A 23,170-nucleotide genomic window follows, 5' to 3' on the forward strand; every position below is an offset into this window, starting at 1 on the left:
TATCAGGGACTTAGAGCTATTCATGTTTAGATTCACTTAAGACAAAATTCATGCGGATATAATGAATAACTGCCCCCATGTGAGATCCTGCATGGTATTATAAATAGAAAAAATATAAAAGCGTACGTAAAGTATCTTTTGAAAGACACTAAAAACAAATACTTCTAACAAAACTTCAGAGTTTTGATGATCTTACCACATTTCCCATAGATCACATCAAACTGCTGCATCAGTTCGGCTTCATTTCTAAATGGAGAGTACTTAAAAATTATAGACAATTCTGTTGAGAATTTTTGAGGATCATCTGTGACTGATTTTCTGGTTCTTGTTAACCATGAAGGTATTGGAACAACAACCTATTAAAAAAACACACACATCAATTTACTATGAAGTACACAAATAAAAACCATCATCCTTTCATCTGATCCTAATTCAGTCCATTCTTCATCTAGCCAAATTACAAAACACAAAGTTAAAAGTTTATTTCCCCCTGTATTCTAGTTTTATAAGAAAAAGACACAAAACAATTATGTATACTCAGCATTTTATTCTAAAATGCTCCATTGTCTATTGTGGGGACAGATGGAATCTACTTCAGCCCCTAATGAAATATGGGTAGGATGGCAGAAGGAACAACGGTATCAGCACTTTAGAAGTTGAACAGTACATGGCAGCAAATCCAGGAAAACCAATCTGAGGCCCATGCCGGAAGAGAAAACCAGCCTGTTTACAATTTGGAATACGCTAAAAGGCTCAGAGATTGATAGCATGAGTTCACTCTGGGGGTGGGATAAAGGGGGAAGTGAAACAGAAGTAGCATCCAGATCCCCATCTGGCACCAGCTCCCCCACCTCCAGAGAGACTGGATGCTTATTCTCTGGAAAGAGTACAACAAAGCATTTCTGGATTAGAGGATATGTCAGGCACAGTTGTCAGGGGGACCTGAGATCAGAGGGATTAAGGTATACATACTGGATGCTGAGAACTCAGATCTCTTCTCTCATTTGGGTCCCAGAAAGCTGTCAGCTAGGCCTTCAGGCAGAAGACTGTAGGAGTCTTCTCTGAGAAATTGGACTAGCCCAGAAGGAAAGACATAAAGAAAATTACATTGAGGGTTTCCCAATAATACAGCTCAGCTAGGGCTCACTATTGTGACACTCATAGCTGCAAAGCCCCCCACCCCCAACCCCACCCTCGCAGAGCTTTCGATCAAAATTGTATTGGAATACTCTATTTAAAGTATTCAGGATTGATAGCCATCGGAGAAAAGCCTCTAATATGATAAATACAGACCAAATAAACAAGCACAAACAAAGCAACTCATCGGAAACAAAAACCATACAAGGAAGATGAAAATTTCAGGGGAAAAGAAAAGTCAATCATTGTTAATATCTTCAGAGCACTAAAAGGAAATATTGTATATTTCTATATGAAACATAACTATATGTCTTTAAAAAAGAATACTGAAAGAATTTAACACACTTCTTGGAAATGAAGAATATGACTACAGAAAAATATTTATGAAAGGGTTGGAAGAATAAATGTTAGAAAATCTCCCAGAAAATAAAACACAGAAAATTGGAGAGAAAAGATAAGAAAATTTAAGAACCGGTTCCAGGTGTCCAAGATCTAAGAACAGAAGTTGCAAAAAGAGAGAAAAGAGAATACGAATGAAAGAAAATCATAAATATTACAGAAAAACGTTCCCAACCTGAAGAACATGTATTTCCAGATTGAAAATGTCCAATAAGCAACCAGCACAATGGATGCAAACTGACCCACGCAAAAGCAAAATACTTAACATCAGAACATTGGAGACAAAGAAGATTCTACTGCTTCAAAGAGTAGAAGGGGGGGAAAAAAAAGAGTAAGTCACACACAAGACTCAGAAATTAAAATGGCTTCAGACTTCTCAATGACAATGCTAGAAATAAGAAGATAATGAAGCAATGGCTTCCAATTCCTGAAAGAAAATTCACTCCAACCTACAAATAACAACAAGCTAAACTGAGTGTTCAGGTAGGATAAAAATATTTTCATGCATGTGAAGTCTCAAAACACTTGACTTCTCATGCATCCTTATTAAGAAAGCTAACAGAAGACATGTTGGCCAAGGCAGGTCCTGGGAGCACAGTGGAACACCAGCCGTGGACAGCAGGAGTGAGGGGCAGCAAGAAGATTCCAGGGCAGAGTCTTCAGGAAGATGGGACAGAGAAGAATGTAGCTGGAGACTGGGGTTAACATAGTGATAAAGACAGAAAACCAAGCAAATACTCAGGACAATGCTAAGTACATAAAACACTAAGGAGACAATTACTAATTCCAGGGAAAAGAAAAAATTGTGCAGAAAAAGGAAAAAATTCGTTTATGACAGGATACAGTGTGAATAGTGTTTATATAGTCTTACAACGTAAATACTGAACATTAGCATAAGTAAAATGACAATGGAGCTACCTTGAGGGTGGAGAATTGGAAAGGTATGTATGTGTGATACAAACAGATGAAATAATAATATATAGATCCTTTTATAATGAGCAATACATAATACATCAAATCAAGAAGTAGTAATACAAGTATGTTATATAGAGATATGCAGGAAAATAGTGAAAAAAATCAGCTAATATTGTTGAAAGAGTTTGCCTGGGTCGAAGTAGAAATGGGAAGGGGTTGCTGGTTTTAGTTTAGTTTTTTTTAAAAAAAAAAAAAAAGGAAATGGCCCATGTTAGGAAAGCTATAACCTCAGCTTTGGCCCAATTTTCGATGCCTTTACATACATAAATGGCAACATAAATGCTTAAAGCATTGCTTTTCTTTCTAACAGTCTCCCACTCAGCTACTCCCTATCACCCACAGATTTGTTGCTTAGCCGGCCCCACCCCACTGCGGCCGGTGGGCATGCTGCACCCTTGGGGGCAACGTCACATCCCCACTGTCCTTCCAACTCCATACTCCTGTCCAGGTTTGAGAGTTGCTGCATGCCACTTCTCTCCACAGACCAGCCTTTACAGCTGCAAGTGGTACCCACTGCATAAAACCCTCACTGACCAATCGAAGCTCTCTAATCTCTCCATCCAGACCATTGCTTTTGACAATTTTGTAACAGCAGAAATGCATACTCACTGAACAGCATTCTTTTTAAACACCCTCATTTTGTTATGTATCCAATTCACACGTGTTTGCCTATATTTCATGACCCCTTTGATGGTCAGATGATCTTCTGCTGGTTTTCTACCTTCCACAGGGTCTAACCAGTGCTGGGTCATTCCTTAACCTGCATTCACTGTATTGAATTACACTGACATTGTGAGTAGTACAACTCAGACACTGCAAATTAATAAAGCGTAGCTAGGTCATCAAATGGAGTTGAAATTATGGTTACTGGGTTACAGTTTTAAATCTATTTTGCACTCAGTTTCTTTAGATTTTGTATTCCAAGTCTTTTAATCCAATATTTATTTTTAAAATGATAATCCATTTATGGCACAAATGGTGGAAATGTTTTGCAGGCTCCTTCCAAAAAGCTCACTGTGCCAAAGGGAGCCTCTCATTCTGGGAGATTCGGGTACATGGATAATGAAAATAACATTCTGAAAACTGCCTTGAGTTAATAACCCACTCAAGAATGGTCAACAGGGGGGCACCTGGGTGGCTCAGTTGGTTACACACCTGATTTGGCTCAGGTCATGATCCCAGGGTCCCGGGATCGAGTCCTGTGTCGGGCTCCCTGCTCAGCAAGGAGCCTGCTTCTCCCTCTTCCTCTGCCCCTCTCACCCCCGCTCATGCTCACGCTCGCTCTCTCTCTCAAATAAATAAATAAAATCTATTTTAAAAAAAAATGCTACCCAAGAAAAATAAGTGGCCACGGATTCTTAAAAAAAAAAAAACAAACTGGTCAACAGGACATGCCTCCAATGACCCCCCCCCGCAGAATGTCCAGCCACCCTCTCTCCACTTCCCAAATACATTCCTAAATTTCTAAATCATAATCAGAAAAGAACTGTTGTAGACTTCACCTCCTGAGATGGTAAATGAAAACAACACTGTTACCATGGAAACCAAAGGAAAATCTCAACTCTTACCTCAGTAAGACCTTCTCTTTCACAGAATGTCTGAGAAAAAAACACACAGGTCATCGTTTCTTCTTTCTTTGTAAAAAGAATAAAGTCTTTCCCAATCCTCATGGATCCACTATATTAAAAAACAAGAACATACTGGTTTACCTCTCAAACACTGAAAAGAAAAAATAGGCGGGCACGAAACTGTGCACTGTAATGAATTGTTCTTTCATAGAAGTAACTCCCCTGTTTTGCTGACCCATCACCAAAAGGGTGAAAATATTATTTTTTTTCTCAAAGTAGAGCAGATGGATTTGAACCAATCTAGCTCCACACCCTTCTTGAGACAGGACAGCTAGAAATAAGGGGCTGTCCAGGACTCAAGAAAAGAACAATCACCTGTCCGTAGCAGGTGTCACACGGGTGACGATATACCCTTGTCCTCACCTTACACTGAGGCAGACTAATAAAATAAGCTGTGGACACATAATTACACCTGCACTAACATATGCTCTGAAAAACAAGAGAAACATAGAGATTCAAGGAAGCTCTGAAGTACAGGGCTTCTGCTTCCTGAGAGACAATTCATCCCCTATATGAGAATTAAATTTATAAATATTGTAAAGATTCAAGTCAGTTATCGGTATGGAAATCTCAAAACAAGGTAGAACTCTCCAGTTTATATATATGTTTTGAGCTTCACAAACCTGATCATTCTGTATAAGATTGCCTTTACATAAATATTGTTCCCAGTATCAATAATACATGCCTTAAGGGAAAAAAAAAATTCTCACCTTTTAAGACCATTACCATATTGCCCAATAAACTTCAAGGTTGATGACCGTTTCTTGGATGTTCCAAAGTAAATGATATCTGAAGCTTCCTCTATAATTGACAAAGACATATAGGTGGTTAGAAATTATGAATCATTGACACTGGCCACAGGTCCAGTTGTCAGGATGTCACACATATCTCAGGACATTAGGGCAAATCCATACCTCTTGGGTCAGCCCAGTGACAAGGATTCTTGTCAGGCTCCATGATCTCTGACCAGGATCTTAACTGTAATATACTGAAGGAGGTCAGACAGACCTAGCCATATGACCTTGGGTAAACAGAGTTTAAACTTTGAGTCTTAATTTCCTCGTCTCTAAAAGGGAACTACTAAGACCTAGATCATAGGGTTGTTGATGAAGACAAATACACAAAGGAGATCATCTGTTTGTGAAACCCTGAACACAGTACATGCCACTTGATAAGTGCCAATAAATTATATGTGTTAAAATTATCTGTACCACTAGTCATTTTCCATGAATCTGGCCCTTAGCCAGCTCCACGGAAGACCAAGCAGGGCAGAATGGCTTCTGGTCTGAGACTCCCTGGGGATGAAGGGCCACTTGTTCCAGACTCTCAGAGTCATTCTCCAGATCTCTCCAGGGCATTCGGAAATTCTAGAGAAGAATCATCTGAACTTCAAAATATACATACCCCCAGAAACCAGAATGCTCCTAGGGACACAAGGAAAGATAGAAATGGGTCTCCCAGTTGGCCTACCTGAATGTGTGCTCTGGAACTCTGGAAATGTTCTGAAGACCAGTGTCAGTCTGTGTGCAGACATGCACACCTGGTGTGTGGTATGTAAGGGCTACCAGACACTCTGCTTAAGCCAACTGGACATTCTATCGCATGTTCTTATAAAGGGCTGGGTATTAGGTGAGGGTATCCATAATAACAACATTAGCTACCATTTACTGTTTAGTATATGCTAGGGACTATATCATATACTTTACATGCACTGCCTAGTCAATATTTATAACAAACCTACATAGTTGATATTATGATGATGATCTGCATGTTACGGATGAGGAAATTTAAGTTCAAAGTGGTATGTAATGTGCCCAAGGTGAAACAGCCTATGAATGCTACTGTAAGGATAACAATCCAAGGTTGTCAGAGACCATATTCCATGGTTTTCAAAGCACATCTCACAGACTCCCACGTATGGTGGTCGGAGTTCTGGGCACAGGTATAGAACACTGACATGACCCCTGCCCATAGCAATTTATGTCATGGTAGGAAAAACAGATTAGAAACAAATAAACAAGATAATTTTTAAAAGCATTAAGTGAAGAAAATAAAACCAGGATAAGGTGATAGAGAATTAACAGGAGTGTGGCCCTCAGACAGAATGATCAGGGAAGGCCTCTTTCGTAAAGTGACATCTGAGATGAGCTTCAAATGAAGGGCCAGCAGGTATGGCTGGAGTGTTATAAGCAAAGGAGTAAGTGCCATGAGAAACGGCCAAAGAGGTGGACAAAGGCCAAATAATGCAAGAAACTGGAAGCATTACTGGGAGTATAAATTATATCCCAAAGTACGGAAAAACCACTAAGGGCTTTAAAAAGGGGAAGGATATGATGTGATTTATATTATAGATATCTTTTTTTTAGAAGATTTTATTTATTTATTTGACAGACAGAGAGAGAGCACACAAGCAGGGGGAGCAGCAGAGGGAGAAAGAGAAGCAGGCTCCCCACTGAGCAGGGAGGCCAATGCGGGACTTGATCCCAGAACCCTGAGATCTATGCTCAGTGGGAAGCCTGCTTCTCCCTCTCCCACGCCCCCTGCTTGTGTTCCCTCTCTCACACTCTCTCTCTGTCAAATAAATAAAATCTTTAAAAAAAAAAATTGTCCTGTATATGTCAACTGAAGTATGAGTTCCTTCTGAAGATTTGAATATTTGCCACTTTTCTGTGTTTTCATCATTTTGCTCATGGCTGTATTATAAAAGGAGCTGCTTCTTTTTCTTTTTTCTTTTTTTTTTTAAGAAAGTGCCTTAGAATACGGCATCACAATTCCGGACTTCCAGCTCTACTACAAAGCTGTCATCATCAAGACAGTATGGTACTGGCACAAAAACAGACACATAGATCAATGGAACAGAATAGAGAGCCCAGAAATGGACCCTCAACTCTATGGTCAACTAATCTTTGACAAAGCAGGAAAGAATGCCCAATGGAAAAAAGACAGTCTCTTCAACAAATGGTGTTGGGAAAACTGGACAGCCACATGCAGAAGAATGAAACTGGACCATTTCCTTACACCACACACAAAAATAGACTCCAAATGGTTGAAAGACCTCAATGTGAGACAGGAGTCCATCAAAATCCTAAAGGAGAACACAGGCAGCAACCTCTTCGACCTCAGCCGCAGCAACTTCTTCCTAGAAACATCACCAAAGGCAAGGGAAGCAAGGGCAAAAATGAACTATTGGGACTTCATCAAGATAAAAAGCTTTTGCAAAGCAAAGGAAACAGTCAACAAAACCAAAAGACAACCGACAGAATGGGAGAAGATATTTGCAAATGACATATCAGATAAAGGGCTAGTATCCAAAATCTATAAAGAACTCATCAAACTCAACACCAAAAGAACAAAGAATCCAATCAAGAAATGGGCAGAAGACATGAACAGACATTTTTCCAAAGAAGACATCCAAATGGCCAACAGACACATGAAAAAGTGTTCAATATCGCTCGGCATCAGGGAAATCCAAATCAAAACCTCAATGAGATACCACCTCACACCAGTCAGAATGGCTAAAATTAACAAGTCAGGAAATGACAGATGTTGGCGAGGATGCGGAGAAAGGGGAACCCTCCTACACTGTTGGTGGGAATGCAAGCTGGTGCAGCCACTCTGGAAAACAGTATGGAGGTTCCTCAAAAAGTTGAAAATAGAGCTACCATATGATCCAGCAATTGCACTACTGGGTATTTACCCCAAAGATACAAAAGTAGGGACCCGAAAGGCTACGTGCACCCCGATGTTTATAGCAGCAATGTCCACAATAGCCAAACTGTGGAAAGAGCCAAGATGTCCATCAACAGATGACTGGATAAAGAAGATGTGGTATATATATACAATGGAATATTATGCAGCCATCAAAAGGAATAAGATCTTGCCATTTGCAACGACGTGGATGGAACTGGAGGGTATTATGCTGAGCGAAATAAGTCAAACAGAGAAAGACATGTATCATATGACCTCACTGATATGAGGAATTCTTAATCTCAGGAAACAAACTGAGGGTTGCTGGAGTGGGGGGTGGGGTGGGAGGGATGGGGTGACTGGGTGATGGACACTGGGGAGGGTATGTGTTCTGGTAAGCGCTGTGAATTGTGCAAGACTGTTGAATCTCAGATCTGTACCTCTGAAACAAATAATGCAATATATGTTAAGAAAGAAAAAAAGAAGAAGAAGAATGTAGCAGGAGGGGAAGAATGAAGGGGGGGAAATCGGAGGGGGAGAAGAACCATGAGAGACGATGGACTCTGAAAAACAAACTGAGGGTTCTAGAGGGGAGGGGGTTGGGAGGATGGGTTAGCCTGGTGATGGGTATTGAGGAGGGCACGTTCTGCATGGAGCACTGGGTGTTATGCACAAACAATGAATCATGGAACACTATATCTAAAACTAATGATGTAATGTATGGGGATTAACATAACAATAAAAAAAATTAAAAAAAAAAAAAGAAAGTGCCTTAGAATATATCAGATATTCTGTTATTTAAACATTCAGAAAAATGAACTAAACGGTCAGCCTAGAAGTGAAAAACAAAACTGTTTTTTCATCATGATTTTCTCACAGTCTTCTTTCTCTTATTTAAACACTAAGGAACCAACAATACTTTGAGTCAAAATCACCTGGAAAAATCAAAATTATCCTGACAAAGTCAGAGCGAGACCTGAGTAAGAGATTTCAGCATTTTCTAAACTTGCTAATAATCTCTGACTATTCATACCAAGGGAGCACTTCAGAGACTAGCAAGAAGACAACTGCTTTACTTTGTATTCTGAGCTTCCAGCAGTGATGAGCATCCTTTCCACTGCTATAGAACAGACCAGAACTGTTCCCTATTACTTGAACTCCCCTCATGATTTTTTTAACCTAGTGGTCAAAAATCCTGTTTTGTGGGTCATAGACAAGTGTTAAACAAGAATTCAGGGATAAGCTATCGCAAATGAGTCAAAGCCCTTATCAGAGGGAATAATATTTCAATTTCACAGGATGCCTGGGTGGCTCAGTTGGCTCAGGTCATGATCCCAGAGTCCTGGGATCGAGCCTCACACCGGGCTCCCTATTCGGCGGGGAGCCTGCTTCTCCCTCTGCCTGCCGCTCCCCCTGCTTGTGCTCACTCTCTCTCTCTCCCCCCTCTTTCTCTCTGACAAATAAACAAACAATAAAATCTTCAAAAAAAAAGAATTCAATTTCACAGTAAACTGGTATTGTGCACCTACTGTGTGTTGCATTTTGGCTAGCCTTGAAGGTGCCAAAAAAAAAAAAAAATCATGCAATGAATTGTAGATGTATTCATTATGGTGAGAATAGTTGACTGAAGCTACTAACCCTTTGAACATGCCAAGAAAAAACAAACCGCTAAAAACAAGGAGAGGTAACCTCTTCCTCAAGGTTAAGCAGAAAATTAAAAATAGCCTGAAGGCACTGGGAACTGCCTCAGGGCTCTTGCAAGCAGTATTCCAGCTGAATACCTGAAGGGCAGGCTCAAACAATCTCAAAATCCATCCAGTTACCCCGCCTTTTCCATTCATTTCCCAGATGTTTTTTCTTACAAGTAATCATACCTTCTTCTTTTCATCTTTCTTGCAATATTTATCTACATTCCCTTTTTGTCTTGGTTTAGATGACTATAATGAATTTACTCTGTCAGCTGGAATATTTAAATCTAGAAAGTTCAACAATATGTTAAGTCTGGGGTTTATTTTCCCTTAATAGCTCCATACCTGTTTTTGCATAGATAGCTCAATTTATTTTTATTTATTTTATGGATTTTCTGTTTCCCCGAACAGCCAGTTAGGTATCTGGATAATTAACTTACCAGGGCTCATACCACATCCATCATCCAGGAAGCACAACATGAATCCACCCTGCAGTTTTTCATTATCCACTGTAAGAGAAAGCAGTTATTACTAATAAATATTGCCTTAATTTGTTCATCAGAAAGTCATGCTGCTTACATAATTATCTGTCCTCCTCAAAGGCAGCCGCAGGGTGACAGCGTTAGGGCACAATGATAGCGCCCAGAAAGGTGTCCTGGCTACAGTTTCTCAGGACACTGCAGGGGGAAGACAGTCATGCACCAAGAAGGCTTTAAATTAACATAAAACCTCTACACATTAATAAATTATGTATACAGTGGGGCATGCCCTGCTCCTGGAATCTGACTGGCCTTTAAACTTCAGGTATTTTCCACCCTGGGGGCAGGAATAAAGGGAGATGGTGATGTGACCCCAGGATCCCTCCATCCCACTGATCCACCTTTATGCCCTTCCACCAAAGCACTAATTCTAAAGCCAACCCAGGCCATTCTTATTAAATTCCTCAGGCTCTCCTCTAAGTAGTTAATCCCCATAAAAGCCATTTGTGTGTGCTTCCTAGTGGCAGCAAATATTTGCCTCTTGAAAATGCATTTGATTTTTGAAAATGGCTCTTCTGGTGATTAAGAGATATCATTAAGATAAGAGAAAATAACCTCTTGTTTAAAAAAAAATGGAAGGGTGTAACTAAAACTAATGAGACTAACTTTAACACTTAGTTTGTGATCTGGCTCTGAGAGGAATTGCAACATTTGGTTCTATGACTTCTACCACATCTCTCTCCCTCTCTCTCTCTTTTTTTTTTTTTTGATAATAGCTTGAGAAAGAGCTTACACACACAAACTGCCTATGTGTAAAGTGTACAATGGGATGAACTGTGGCATATGTACATACCCATGAAATCATCATCACAATCAAGGCAGTGAACATACCCATCACCTCAGAGGTTTCCTCAGGTCACTCTACAGTCTCTCCCTTCTGCCCCTTCCATGCCCATCCCCCTACCCCAACCTCAGGCAGCCACGGATTTGCTAACTCTGTACCTATAATTCAGTTGTAGCACATTTGTTAAGTCAACTGTGTTCAACGGTCACCCCTAATCTACATTTTAAAAGTTAAATAATGTTCAAGATAATCTATAAATACATATCTAAAATATGTACCTAAGCTTTCCAGGTTCATAATTTTATGGTCACATGCCCACTTCTAATCCCCTACCACCCCCACTAATTCCCTCCCTGTCTATAAGCACTTTGGATCTAACCTACCATTTCATTTTCCCAGTTCTCCTCTCTGCCTGGTCGTCCAGAGTGCTTACCTCAACTCCTGTATCAGAATATTCCTCCCCCATTGTAGGTCTTCGCTCTGTGCAACCCCCACCTCTGGCAGAGGATGACATTCTCCGCTATTCAACAAGGGGAAACCAACTCTTGTGGAGTTGTTTGCATAGTGTGGTAGTTCTCAACCATGGCTGAACATTTTAACCGCACAGAGATACTCCAAATTAACTGGTCTTGGGTGAGGCTCAGGAATAAACATCCCCCCCAATTATCCTACTGTGTATCAGCACTGGGAACCACCCGATCCAAGCCTCATGTGGCTCTGCATAGATGCAACAATTGATTTTGCAGCTCTTGGAATAAAGTTCTCATGCAAGGAGCTTGCAGAAAGAAGGGCATTTCTTTGGTGAATAGGTGGGAAAGACTCAAAATTCCCAAGAGACGTATACAGTGCTTACTTTTTCTATAAACCCTAGTGAAGGACTACAGACAATCATAGCCTCGAAATATAATATTCCCCTACTGTCCACCCTGAAGCTTAGCCTTACTTCAATTCCTTAAAACTAAGGATTCCAGATAAATTTCTATTATCTGTTAAATATGCATGTCCAAAACAAACCCCAGCACCTTCTCCCTCGTCAGACTTACTTCTGATGTTTCCTGTTCAATAAATGGCCATCACTCTGCCATTAGGCTTCAGCTGCCCAAGTCAAAACCTCAGGATTGCCATGTCTTCTCAATTCCACCTCCTTAAAGCCTCTCAAGTCTGACCACTTTCTCTACCACCTTGACACTGCCTTAGCTCAGGAAACCATCATCTCTCTTGTCGATTACAGCAACAGCGGCCTCACTCCTTGCTCGCACTAAGAGCAGAGTGCCGACCAATGTGCATTTCACAATAATTTTATGTGTCAACTTGGTTAAATTCTGGTACCCAGCTGTTCAGCCAAACATTAGTCTAGACATTGCTCTGAAAACATTTGTGGATATAATTAACATTTACAATCCGTTGACTTTAAGTAAAGCAAATAACTTCCATAGTGTGGGTGAGCCTCATCCAATCAGTTGAAGGCCTGCAAGGCAAAGACTGAGGTTCCCCAAAGAAGCAATTTTCTGCATCAAGATGGCAACTCAGAAATTGCTTTTGAGTTTCCAGGTTGCTGGCCTACCCTAAAGATTTAGAACTTGACACTGCACATCAACTCTTAGTTGGATTTCCAACTAAGCTGGATAAGTAAGTAGGGCCAGGTGCCCTACAGATTTCAACTGCATCAGCCCCCACAATCATGTGAGCCAATTCCTTAAAATCCCTCCCTCTCACTCTCCCCAAACGCTCTATCAATATCTACAGATGTAGACAGATACAGATACATGTCGATATAGAAATACACATACGTAGCTAGAGGGGAGGGAGGGAGGCAGATCATATCTGTCCATCTATCTGTCTGTCTACCTCTCTGTCCATTTAGCTATCTCCCACTGGTTCTGTTTCTCTGAAGAACCCTGATGAATACACTCTCCAAGCTCACCTCTTGTCACTCCCTCCCCACACCCATACTGCAACCTTCCATTTCCACGCAAATATTCTCTTTAACTAATCTTGAGCATCTCGAACATTTTTGCAACTCTGTCGGTGTTCTATGTTCTCTCCATATTCAAGCCCCTGCCTATCCTGCCCCTTTTCGCTCTCCACCCGATTCACCAGGCGGAAGCCTATTTCCCCTTTAGCTTATTAGATCCAGTAAGGTTCCTTCTTGGACACCTTCCTCATTCTTACACATCATCGGGCGCCCACAATGTGCATTTTCTTTGCAGTTTGTGCTTTCCGCCTGCTCGTGTATCTCTTTTCCTTTCAAACTAGTGGCTCTTACTTTTTAAAACACAGTTGCCTCAGAGGTATGGTGAAAGCTAAGGGCCCTCCTCCCATGAAAGTGAAGATATACACCGTATTTTCTACAGACCCCCGCACTAGGATGCCAATTTTTTAAGAGCAGGCACTGTGTGTACTTAACACTTAACCCAGTGTCTGCCACTTGGTAAGCACTTAAAAAAAAGAAAAAAAGCATTAAATGCAAATCCATGTTTACTAGAACCAATACATATGAACAGATAAAACAACAATGGCCAAACATGTTTAGTTTGAATTTTATACTCCTCCCTCAAGTTACCCGAAGAAAACTTAAGATTGGAAAGTAATTCATGGGCCTCAGTAAATGATTTGAAAACTATTTATTTTTATTTATCCCCATGTCAGTTCTATCTATTGCTGCATAAGCCCTGACCCTGGCTTATTATTTTTTAAGAAAAATCAATTTGCTAAGTTGATAGCCATATTGTGATTTGCTGCAATAAAACAATTTATAACATGAATAGGTACTTTTTTTATGAATAGGTAATTTAAAACCAAAAATCTTAAGTTCAGTTTTTCACAAAACACATAACCTAAATAAAGAAGTGCCATTTTGAAGTCAAATGGCAAAGACTGTGTGTGTGTGTGTGTGTGTGTGTGTGCATGTATGCCAAGTGCTAGAAAAAGTTAGGGAAATGCCTACCATGCCCTACCATGCCCTGCTGGTGTCCTGCCATAAACCCAAAAGAACATAACAAGTGAATTCCAATGACATTTGTTGTACTTTGTGATTTTGGATAATTCTTCTCAACCCTTCGACCCTTCATCAATATGTGTGCTCTGGAGGCACCTGGTGGGCTCAGTCGGTTAAGCATCTGCCTTCAGCTCAGGTCATGATCCCAGATCCTGGGATCGAGCCCAAGTCAGGCTCCCTGCTCACTGGGGAGTCTGCTTCTCCCTCTCCCTCTGCCCCTTCCTTCCCCCCCACCATGCTCACTCTCTCGCGCTCTCTCTCTCTCTCACACATATCACTCATCTGACTGGTAATCTAGGGAAGAATCACCTAGGGAGGCTCAGTTCAGAGCTCTCCTGTTCCCTCTTGGGAGTGAGCTGCCTGCAGAGTGCATGAGCTCTGCTCCGCTCACTCCAGGCAGACCAGTGTTGAGGGGAAGCCTGACTCCACAGGTTGGGCGAGTATCTGATTCTGCGGTATGATCAGCAAATCTGCTGGATTTCTCACACTAAGCTCCATTTTTCGACAAATGGAGCTAGCATTTTTGAATGAAAAATAAAGACTGACCCTCTTGACCTTCTCAAACTTTTCAGAACCTGAAGAGTAGAAAGGGAAGAAGAGCATTCATTTATTATGTTTTCTCAGATGTCTCGAGATGTCCATGTCTCTCCGCCTTATGAACCAGAAGCACCCACCTAACACAGGATCTTTTTTTTTTTCTTTTTAAAGTATGCTTCACACCCAAATGGGGTTTGAACTCACAACTCTGAGATCAAGACTTGAGATCAAGAGTTGGATGCTCTATCAACTGAGCCATCCAGGCACCCCACAGGATCTTAAACACTTAAAAAACTGAATTGAACTGAGCTGCTTTTTAATTATAGATATAGATTTACATTGTGGACCATATCCTCTTGCCTGTGATCAACAGCCAATGTTTTCAGGACAGCTGACAGAATCAGGGTTGGGGATCAGTTTTAACACTGCAGACATTTATCCAGGTAGTTATTAAATACAAGACTGGATCACAGAACCTAAATTCATTTGCACCATATTCTAATGAAATGAACTAATAAGTACAATAATTTGGTGACTAAAAATGAAGTCAGTGAAGAAAACATATCTCGTTTGAATTTTAGAACCCTCAAACATTCATACTTCACATTCACTTACACGCTTTAAAACTGTGATAAGTTGAGAATGATGTATACTTAATTATGAATAACCATTAAGTTAATGTGCTTTTTAAAATAAAACTGTTTTCTTGTGGCAGGCAAATTGACGGTTCCACATCACTCTGATGCTTTCACAAAACCCTGGAAGATCTAATTTTGTAAATGGGTCCCCTAACAAGTGAACAATTCCAGTCTCAGAGTATACTTTTCTCAACCTGGCTCCCCATAGGGTCACTGTACTCACAAAGCACTTAAATTACATTAAAAATCTATAAAAAGTGCTTTGATTTCATGAAATAAAATAAAAGAAAAAAAACTATAGGCTTTTCCATTAAAAGGAAAAAAAAAAAAAAAAGGAAGAAAACAAATATGCTCACCTGAAAACACATCAAGTCTTGCAGCCCCTGCATCTCTGGAAACAATATAAAAATATCACTGCTTCAATATGAAATTATGTTTTAAAAGATTACATTAATCTGAATTGCTTATGTGAGGTATAACCTATTGTCAGATAGCTAACAATAGAGAAATCCACTTAAATTGCTTCAAAACAATTACTAAAATGTTTTGCTCTACATTTATACTAAGACTTATGATCACTCATCATTTGAGAATGTTACAAAACCCTGAAACTTGGAAATTTAAAAGAAGAGATGGAATTTAGTGGTAGTTACACAAAAAGCTCATCAAAAATGGATATGAATATTAAAAAAAAATTAGTTGGCTAATAATCCATAAATTGCAGAAAGATTTTCATGATATATTTTAGTCCCCCCAAAAATGAAAAGAAAAAGTAAATTACTAAGTAATATGTACTGTATGATCGCATGTTTTTAAAGAACATCCATGATATACATGTCTATATATGTAAGGAAAGAAATAAAAACAGTGGTTTTCTCTAGACCAGAGGTTGGCAAATTATGGTCCAAAAGCCAAATGTGGCCCACCAACTGTTTTTGTAAATGAAGTTTTATTGGAACACAATCATGCGCATTCATGTACATATTGCCTATGGCTGCCTTCACACCACAGTGGCAAAGTTGAGTGGTTTCAACAGAGAACACATGGCCTGCAAAGGAGAAAATATTTACTATCTGGTCTTTTACAGAGAAGCATGCTGATACCACCTCCCCCACGCCATGTGATGAGATTACTGATGACCTTCTTTTTCTTATTATTTTCTCAGTCTTCTACAACTCACAGATATTGTGCATTTTTTAAATTATTTTTTTAAAGAAATTTTAGAAGAAAAAGAACAAGAGCCAAAAGACCCTGGTTTCAATGTGAGGGATGAAGACAATGAGGACGGTAGTCTTAGCTGCCTTCAGGGGCCCCCTTAGCTGATGCAGAGTGGATGTGTTGAGTAAGTGAAGCTCAGAATAATAACAACCACTGGGACTCTAATCGGGAAATTTGAGTCTCTCCCGAAACTTCCTCCAATTCCAACCCAAAACTACAGCAGATAAGTCTGAGTAGATACACTGACTTGTTCTACAAGCCTTCAAAGTTGGCCCCTTAGCTCCTTCCTCCAGCCAACTGCTCTTTTAAGCTCTTCCTTTATGGAAATTCTGGAGGCACTACTGCCATTTCTTGGAGCATTTTCTGTGTGTCAAATAAGCACTGAATGAAGTATTTTTAAGCCTTCTCTCCTAATCCTTACCACAATCCCATGACACATAGGTATCATTGTCTCCATTATATAATTATACATTATACAAAATACCATGCATACAATAGGTGCTCAGTAATGCCACTGCCCCGAAATGGAAGTTTTCAAAGGAAGAGTTTCTTCATAGAGAAATGCCATGGGATAAGATATAGAAAAATCATTCACCTCTACAGCATATTAAGACATTTTATAATAAGCTTTGTGCTTTAGCCCTGGTACTTTCTCTCTGATCAGCTGGCATATCAGGAAGAGGCCCCGAACCACTCTTCCTATACTGCCACATTTTTTGTCCTGCTGTCTACAACATTCTTTTAATATCCTCCAGTTTTAATTTTGACAACCACAGGAAACCATCACACTCTTAAATAAAATGATATAAAATAATTTCTTAGAATAACACAGGGACTTTATAAAGACCTTCTTCATGAGAACAACTAAGCATCCTTTTTTTTTTTTTTTTTTAAGATTTTATTTATTTATTTGACAGAGAGAGACACAGTGAGAGCAGGATCACAAGCAGGGGGAGTGGGAGAGAGAGAAGCAGGCTTCCTGCTGAGCAGGGAGCCCGATGCGGGGCTCGATCCCAGGACCCTGGGATCATGACCTGAGCCGAAGGCAGACGCTTAACGACTGAGCCACCCAGGCGCCCCACAACTAAGCATCTTGAGTAAGTCTATTAAACAGCTTCATGTGATGTCAATTACTAGCATCTGAGCAGCCCTGGCAAACTGCAATGTCTGCCGCAGAGAGAGGAACTGAGGAGTTCAGGCTGGCTGTGGGGGCCGCTGGGAACCGCAGAGCTGAAGGCACAGACTAGTCCCAACAGAACACCTGCTATGCGCCTGAGCCCACTGAGCAACCTCGAGGCTGCTACTTCTAATCTTTAAAAAAAGGGGGGGGGGAGTGAGGGCAGGGGACCCAGATTTCTTATGTGGCACCTCCTGTTCCTTAAACTTTATAAACAATCCCTTCTTTGCATCCTTTTCTTTATAACTCCCATGCAAACTCTCGCCCTGTGTTAAACAGAAACAGCTTAGACTTGGTCAGAGGCCTGCCAGTTTACAGATGCTGCTCTGAGAACTGTTTTATTGATCACATTTCTCTCACTCCCCTGGGTCTGAAGTCAATTTTTCCTTGCCAATCTCCTTCTACTACACAGAGGTGGTTTACTGACGAGGCTTACCTTGCATTGTCCAGCAATTCGGCCAGCGCTCCAAAAAGGAAACTGTGCGTGGTGCTGATAAAGAAAGAGGGAAAACCGAAAGTTAAACCAACTCTGTAACCAGTGTAAAAGCTTCAAGATAACTTGCAGACAAACGTACTCCAGTTCAGGACAGATAATCAATTAAGGACTTATTCTAGAAACAACTTTCTCAGCACGGTCAAGATTCTGAAGTAGATGCGGTCTGTTACAAAGCCCAGGCTAAGAACATGATTGCCACAATAGCCTGTCTGTGCCTCATAAAACAAAGACTTCAAGGACTTTACTGTACTTACAGCACTGATGTTTTAAAATTGCTTTATAAGCATTTATGCAAGGTTTTTTGGAGAACTTGTCATTAAAATTGTATTATTTAAGGTCAAATTATTTCTGAAAGATCTTGATCTAAATCCTGGTACACCAAGAGGCCCTAAGACTCCATCTGCAGGCACGGACACCGGCAGGGGACCCCCGTTTGCCCCGGTAATCTCTATTTTTCTGGAGGCCCTTTTCTCTTCTGAATTACCTGTGGTCACTCCTCCCTGTACCCCCCCATGCTAGGTCCTGGGTAACAGAACACACTGGACAGCCCTCACTACTAATGCTCTGAAGGCTGAATATTCACCTGTGGGTGAAATCAGGCTGCCTTCAGGGGCCCACACTTGCTTTTCATTTCTTGATATGGATATTTCAATCAGCAGCTTTATCACAGCATTAAGGGAAGATTCGGTCTGCAATTTTCTTTTTATATTTAGTAAACAGGTAGCAAAAGCAAGAGAGACCCATTTATCAAAATATATCTGCTCATATGTCGAGAAGAAAGATCATCTGCAATGTCTCAGAGATTCCAAAAACCCCAGGCCACAAGACAATACATTAGCTGAAAGTTTATTTATTTATTTATTTTTTCTTAAAGATTTTATTTATTTACTTGAGAGAGTGAGAGAGAATGAGAGAGAGCATGAGAGTGGGGAGGATCAGAGGGAGAAGCAGACTCCCCGCCGAGCAGGGAGCCCGATGCGGGACTTGATCCCGGGACTCCAGGATCATGACCCGAGCCGAAGGCAGTCGCTTAACCAACTGAGCCACCCAGGCGCCCCTAGCTGAAAGTTTATTTTATTTTATTTTTAAGATTTATTTTAGAGAGAAAGAGAGAGTGCTAACAAGCAGGGGGAGGGGCAGAGGGAGAAAGAGAATCCTCAAGCAGACTGAGCAGGAAGACCAGCTCCGGGCTGGATCGCAGGACCCTGAGATCACAACCTGAGCCAAAATCAAGAGCTGGACGCTTAACCGACTGCACCACCCAGGTGCCCCTCCATTTTTGGGGAATTTTAAACTTTAAACACATGCTGATGTGGGGTCTCTTGACTCAAGTCAGCTTTCCAGTTTATAATTTAAAAAATAACTAAATACAATTGCTGCAAAAAGATGGCCTTCACTCGAAATCTAGTGTATAAAAATCTAAAACAGAGCAAAAGTGAAGGTTATATGCTTTACAAAACTGCCACTTGAAACCACAAAACTTTCTAGTGAATTTAAAACACACGATTCAATATACAAAAATTCAACATAAACAATACTTCAGGAAAGTAACTGTAATCATTCTGACCAAGAAGTGCCATAGACATTTCTATATTATTTCACTCAAGAGATTTTAACACACTGTCCGCCATGTGCCAGTGTGGACAGACAAGGTCTTGTCTGTCTGAGCCCCCTTGGAACTCAAGCCAGTGGGGGGATATAGAAAAACATACAAGTAAACAAACAAAGATGACATGGCAGATCGTGGTTAGATGCTAGGAAGGAAGGGTGATGAGGAAGAGTAATGGTAAGGAGAGGACATGGCGGTCAGGGAGAGCCTCTCTTCATAGAAGACGTTTAAATTGAGCCCTGAAGGCTGAGAACTCAGTCCCTGGCAGAGCTGGAGTGGAAACTCTGCAGCGAGAGAAGCAGCTGCAAAGACACTGACGCAGAAAGGAGCCAAGGAGGCCAGTGTGCTCTGGCTACGTACAGTAAAACAGGGAGATGATGCTGAGATGCGGGGTGGCCGGTCATGCACTGCCCTCTACTCCACGCTCAGGAGCTTGTACTCAGCCTACATGTAACTGGAAACCACGGTCATGTTTTAAGAAGAGCGACATATCTGGCTTACTTTTTTAAAAATCTCACTCGGAGGGGAGCCTGGGTGGCTCAGTCGGTGAAGCGTCTGCCTTCAGCTCAGGTCATGATTTTGGGGTTCTGGGAATGAGCCCTGCATCATCAGGCTCCCTGCTCAGCACTTCTCCCTCTGTCTCTGCTCCTCCCGCCCCCCAGCTCATGTTCTCTTTCTAATAAATAAAATCTTTTTTAAGAAATAAAATAAAAATCTCACTCTGGCAGCTCTCAGGAAAATGGACCATCAGGGAGCAAGAATGGGAAGCAGAGAACCCAGTTTAGAGGCTACGTGGAGCATCTCCCGGGGAGACGGCAGCCGGTGTGGACCGAAGTCAATGGCAGGGGCAATGCAGAGGAATGGATGCATCGGAGACATAGTTAGAGACAGGGTGAAGAGGATCTGACATTGAATTGGATGTGGGAGTGAAACAAGAGAGAAAAAAAATCACTTCTGCCTTGACTGAGGGAACTCGCAAACAAAAATCTATCTGGAGAAGCTGAGAAGATACCAATTGGTATCTGATTTTGTGGTTGTTGCTTCACACTGCTGTCACTTTTGTTATTAAGTTATCGGGCCACCAACTGATAATGGGATGCAAGCAAGGGGGAACCTACTGGGACAGGAAGCACTTGGGGAACAGCAGCTGCGGTAACAACACCGAGGCTGAGGAAGTTTCCCGAGATAAAATCCACAGCCCTTCCAGCATTCCACCCACAATTTTTCTTAAACTCTACTCAAAATTGCTATTTTGTCATTTGTCTTCCACCTCAGTTAACCTTTTAAATATCTGTTCCAGCCTTTCCAGCTTGAAATTATTCTCTAAAGAGATTAAAAAAAAAAAAAGCCCTAAACACCTGCCGAATATTGCCTATTTGACTTTTTCTTCTGTAAAAATTAAGTGTTTGTCCCAAGCAGCAAGGCTGGCCTTGCCTGGCATTCTTTACACTTTTGTTTCTGTTGTTTCAAACCTGGGTGTATCCCTCGTATCAGTGGATAGCTTTCGTAACTCCGAATTACTCAAAGACTCCAAAAACACCGACACAGCAATATGAATTAGGCAGCGCTCACTGCTCTGTGCTGTGTTGGGAATGACAGATGGGACAGGAAGCCTCTGTCATCCGCCTCTGCAAGCTGAGGATCCGAAATTAACACCTGATGAGTCCGGCAAAACGCACCTGGGCCTGACAGAGAAGCAGAATGCTCTAGCAAGAACCAAAATGTGAGGATTCTTTGCTGGGAGAGGTTACGTTTTTGCAAGGACTCAGGCCACAGAGGCTGGAATCAATAAATACAAATTACTCTCTGGAGGGCAAGCTTAATCTTTAAAATGTCAGTGTGCTGGGCAGAGAAATCACAAGAGATAGGCCAGGTTGGTAGAATTAGGGTTCTGCTAACCTCCAATTAAATAGTTTGTTAAATGTGGAGCCTTCTTACTCTGGTGTTATTTTTAGAACAACAAAAAGGTTTATAATCTAGCCCAGAGTAGGGGCGTCTGGGTGGTTCAGTTGGTTAGGTGTTGGACTCTTGATTTCTGCTCAGGTCATGATCTCAGGGTCCTGAGACTGAGCCCCATGTCACGCTCAGGAGCATGGAGCCTCCCTGAAATTCTCTCTCCCTCTGCCCACCCCACGCCAAACCCAGGACACTGGCACAAGCTTGCTCTCCCTAAAAATAATCATAATCTGGCCCAGAATAGTATCTTTACTACTTTTTCATTATTTTTTAATACAAAAACTTTAAATAAAATTTCCATAAATCAATGATACCAAGTTCATTTTTTTTTTTTTTCCAAATTGGCTACTTCACTAGGAGACGAACCAAACTCTTCTCCACTAGTGGGGACCCTCCCTCGTTCACGCTTCACCGGACACTTACGAGTTGGCGTGGATGAAATCCAGATGCAGCTGGGCCCGTCGCAGACTGGCATACTTGTCGCCCATGTCCTCGAACGCGACCCGCGCAGCCCTAAGACACACAGACCACTGCTTACCTCCGGGGCAGGGGGCCCAAGCCCTCGTCTCCGCCCACGTGCTCGTCCCCGCCCACGTGCTCGTCCCACCCACGTCCTCTTCCCTACCCACGCCCTCTTCCCGCCCATGCTCCTGGGGACGCGGCTCTGCAAACGCCCACTCCCCCTGCCGGCTGGAGGGTGAAGTTCACCCTGCACTGTCCGCCTGGGTATTTGGCCAGGTAAGTCTTTATTCTTCATCTTGAATCCACTCTATGAGAATGAGGCATCCGAGCTAGACTCCTCTTTCCACACTGAGATTTATTTAACCTTCCTGCATAGTTGTTCTATCATTCCCCAGATGGGAAATGGAGCCCAAGCCTAGGATCAGAATTTGATCAGAAATGATTGCACACACACACACAAAGAATGTGAAGAAGCTGGGTCTGGAGGTTGGGGGGTATAGGGAAGGAAAATGGGTAGTTTTCCTTCACTTGCATAGTTTGTTCCACAGCACCAGAGGTAAAGGCATTTGTGTTCTAACCCAGAACTTACCTTCCTGTGTTTCTTGGGTTGAGACTGTTTCTCCCATCAAAGGAAAGAAAGAAGGAAAGATCAGCCAGAGAGAAAAAGGAAGGACTAAAGGCAGTCAGAACAGAATTTGGGCTTTGCTGTGATGTGAGAAACTTTTTCACCTGTCAGCTGATAGTCAACTATTTTATGTGCTGGCCCAGCTCAAAGAACAGACATTCTGCACTGTTCCAAAAGATAGAACTGGGCAGGTAAAGGTTCAGGGGAAGGAGGGGGTGGGGGTGAATGTAAGGAAGGACTGTGAGCACCAGCTGTCCAAATGTTGTTACTCACAAAGCACTGAGTTCCAAGTCACCAAAACCCCAGCTGAAATACGACTTGTCAAAGATGCTTTCTGGAAAGGTCCTGGTGGTGATGAGAAATTAGGTAACCTAATTGACCTCTAAAAAGTCTTCAGACTCATTCAATCTAGGGCTATATGACTTGCAAATTAAAGTAGTTCAATAGCACTCAGCAGAGATTTTGTCATAGTTTTAAAATCAGAAATGAGGGGCACCTGGGTGGCTCAGATGGTTAAGCATCTGCCTTCAGCTCAGGTCCTGGGATCGAGCTCTGCATCGGGCTCCCTGCTCAGAGGGGAGCCTGCTTCTCCCTCTCCCACTCCCCCTGCTTGTGTT

The 23,170-nt window shown here is 41.6% G+C and overlaps 1 protein-coding gene across 1 annotated transcript in view; it reads right to left on the minus strand.

Annotated features, from left to right (window-relative positions):
* MORC1 (MORC family CW-type zinc finger 1) overlaps positions 1-21,954 on the minus strand; it is a 172,369-nt gene extending 150,415 nt beyond the window's left edge. The window contains exons 1-7 of the mRNA XM_032406239.1: positions 21,890-21,954; positions 17,842-17,895; positions 15,367-15,401; positions 9,955-10,023; positions 4,850-4,940; positions 4,080-4,188; positions 197-356 (exon numbers count right to left, since the gene is read on the minus strand). Coding sequence (XP_032262130.1) covers positions 197-356; positions 4,080-4,188; positions 4,850-4,940; positions 9,955-10,023; positions 15,367-15,401; positions 17,842-17,895; positions 21,890-21,954 — 583 coding nt within the window. The remainder of the gene's footprint in view (positions 1-196; positions 357-4,079; positions 4,189-4,849; positions 4,941-9,954; positions 10,024-15,366; positions 15,402-17,841; positions 17,896-21,889) is intronic.
* Positions 21,955-23,170: the final 1,216 nt, after the last annotated feature.

The sequence above is a fragment of the Phoca vitulina genome, unplaced genomic scaffold (assembly GCF_004348235.1).
Source record: "Phoca vitulina isolate PV1807 unplaced genomic scaffold, GSC_HSeal_1.0 scaffold8, whole genome shotgun sequence".
NCBI lineage: Eukaryota > Metazoa > Chordata > Mammalia > Carnivora > Phocidae > Phoca > Phoca vitulina.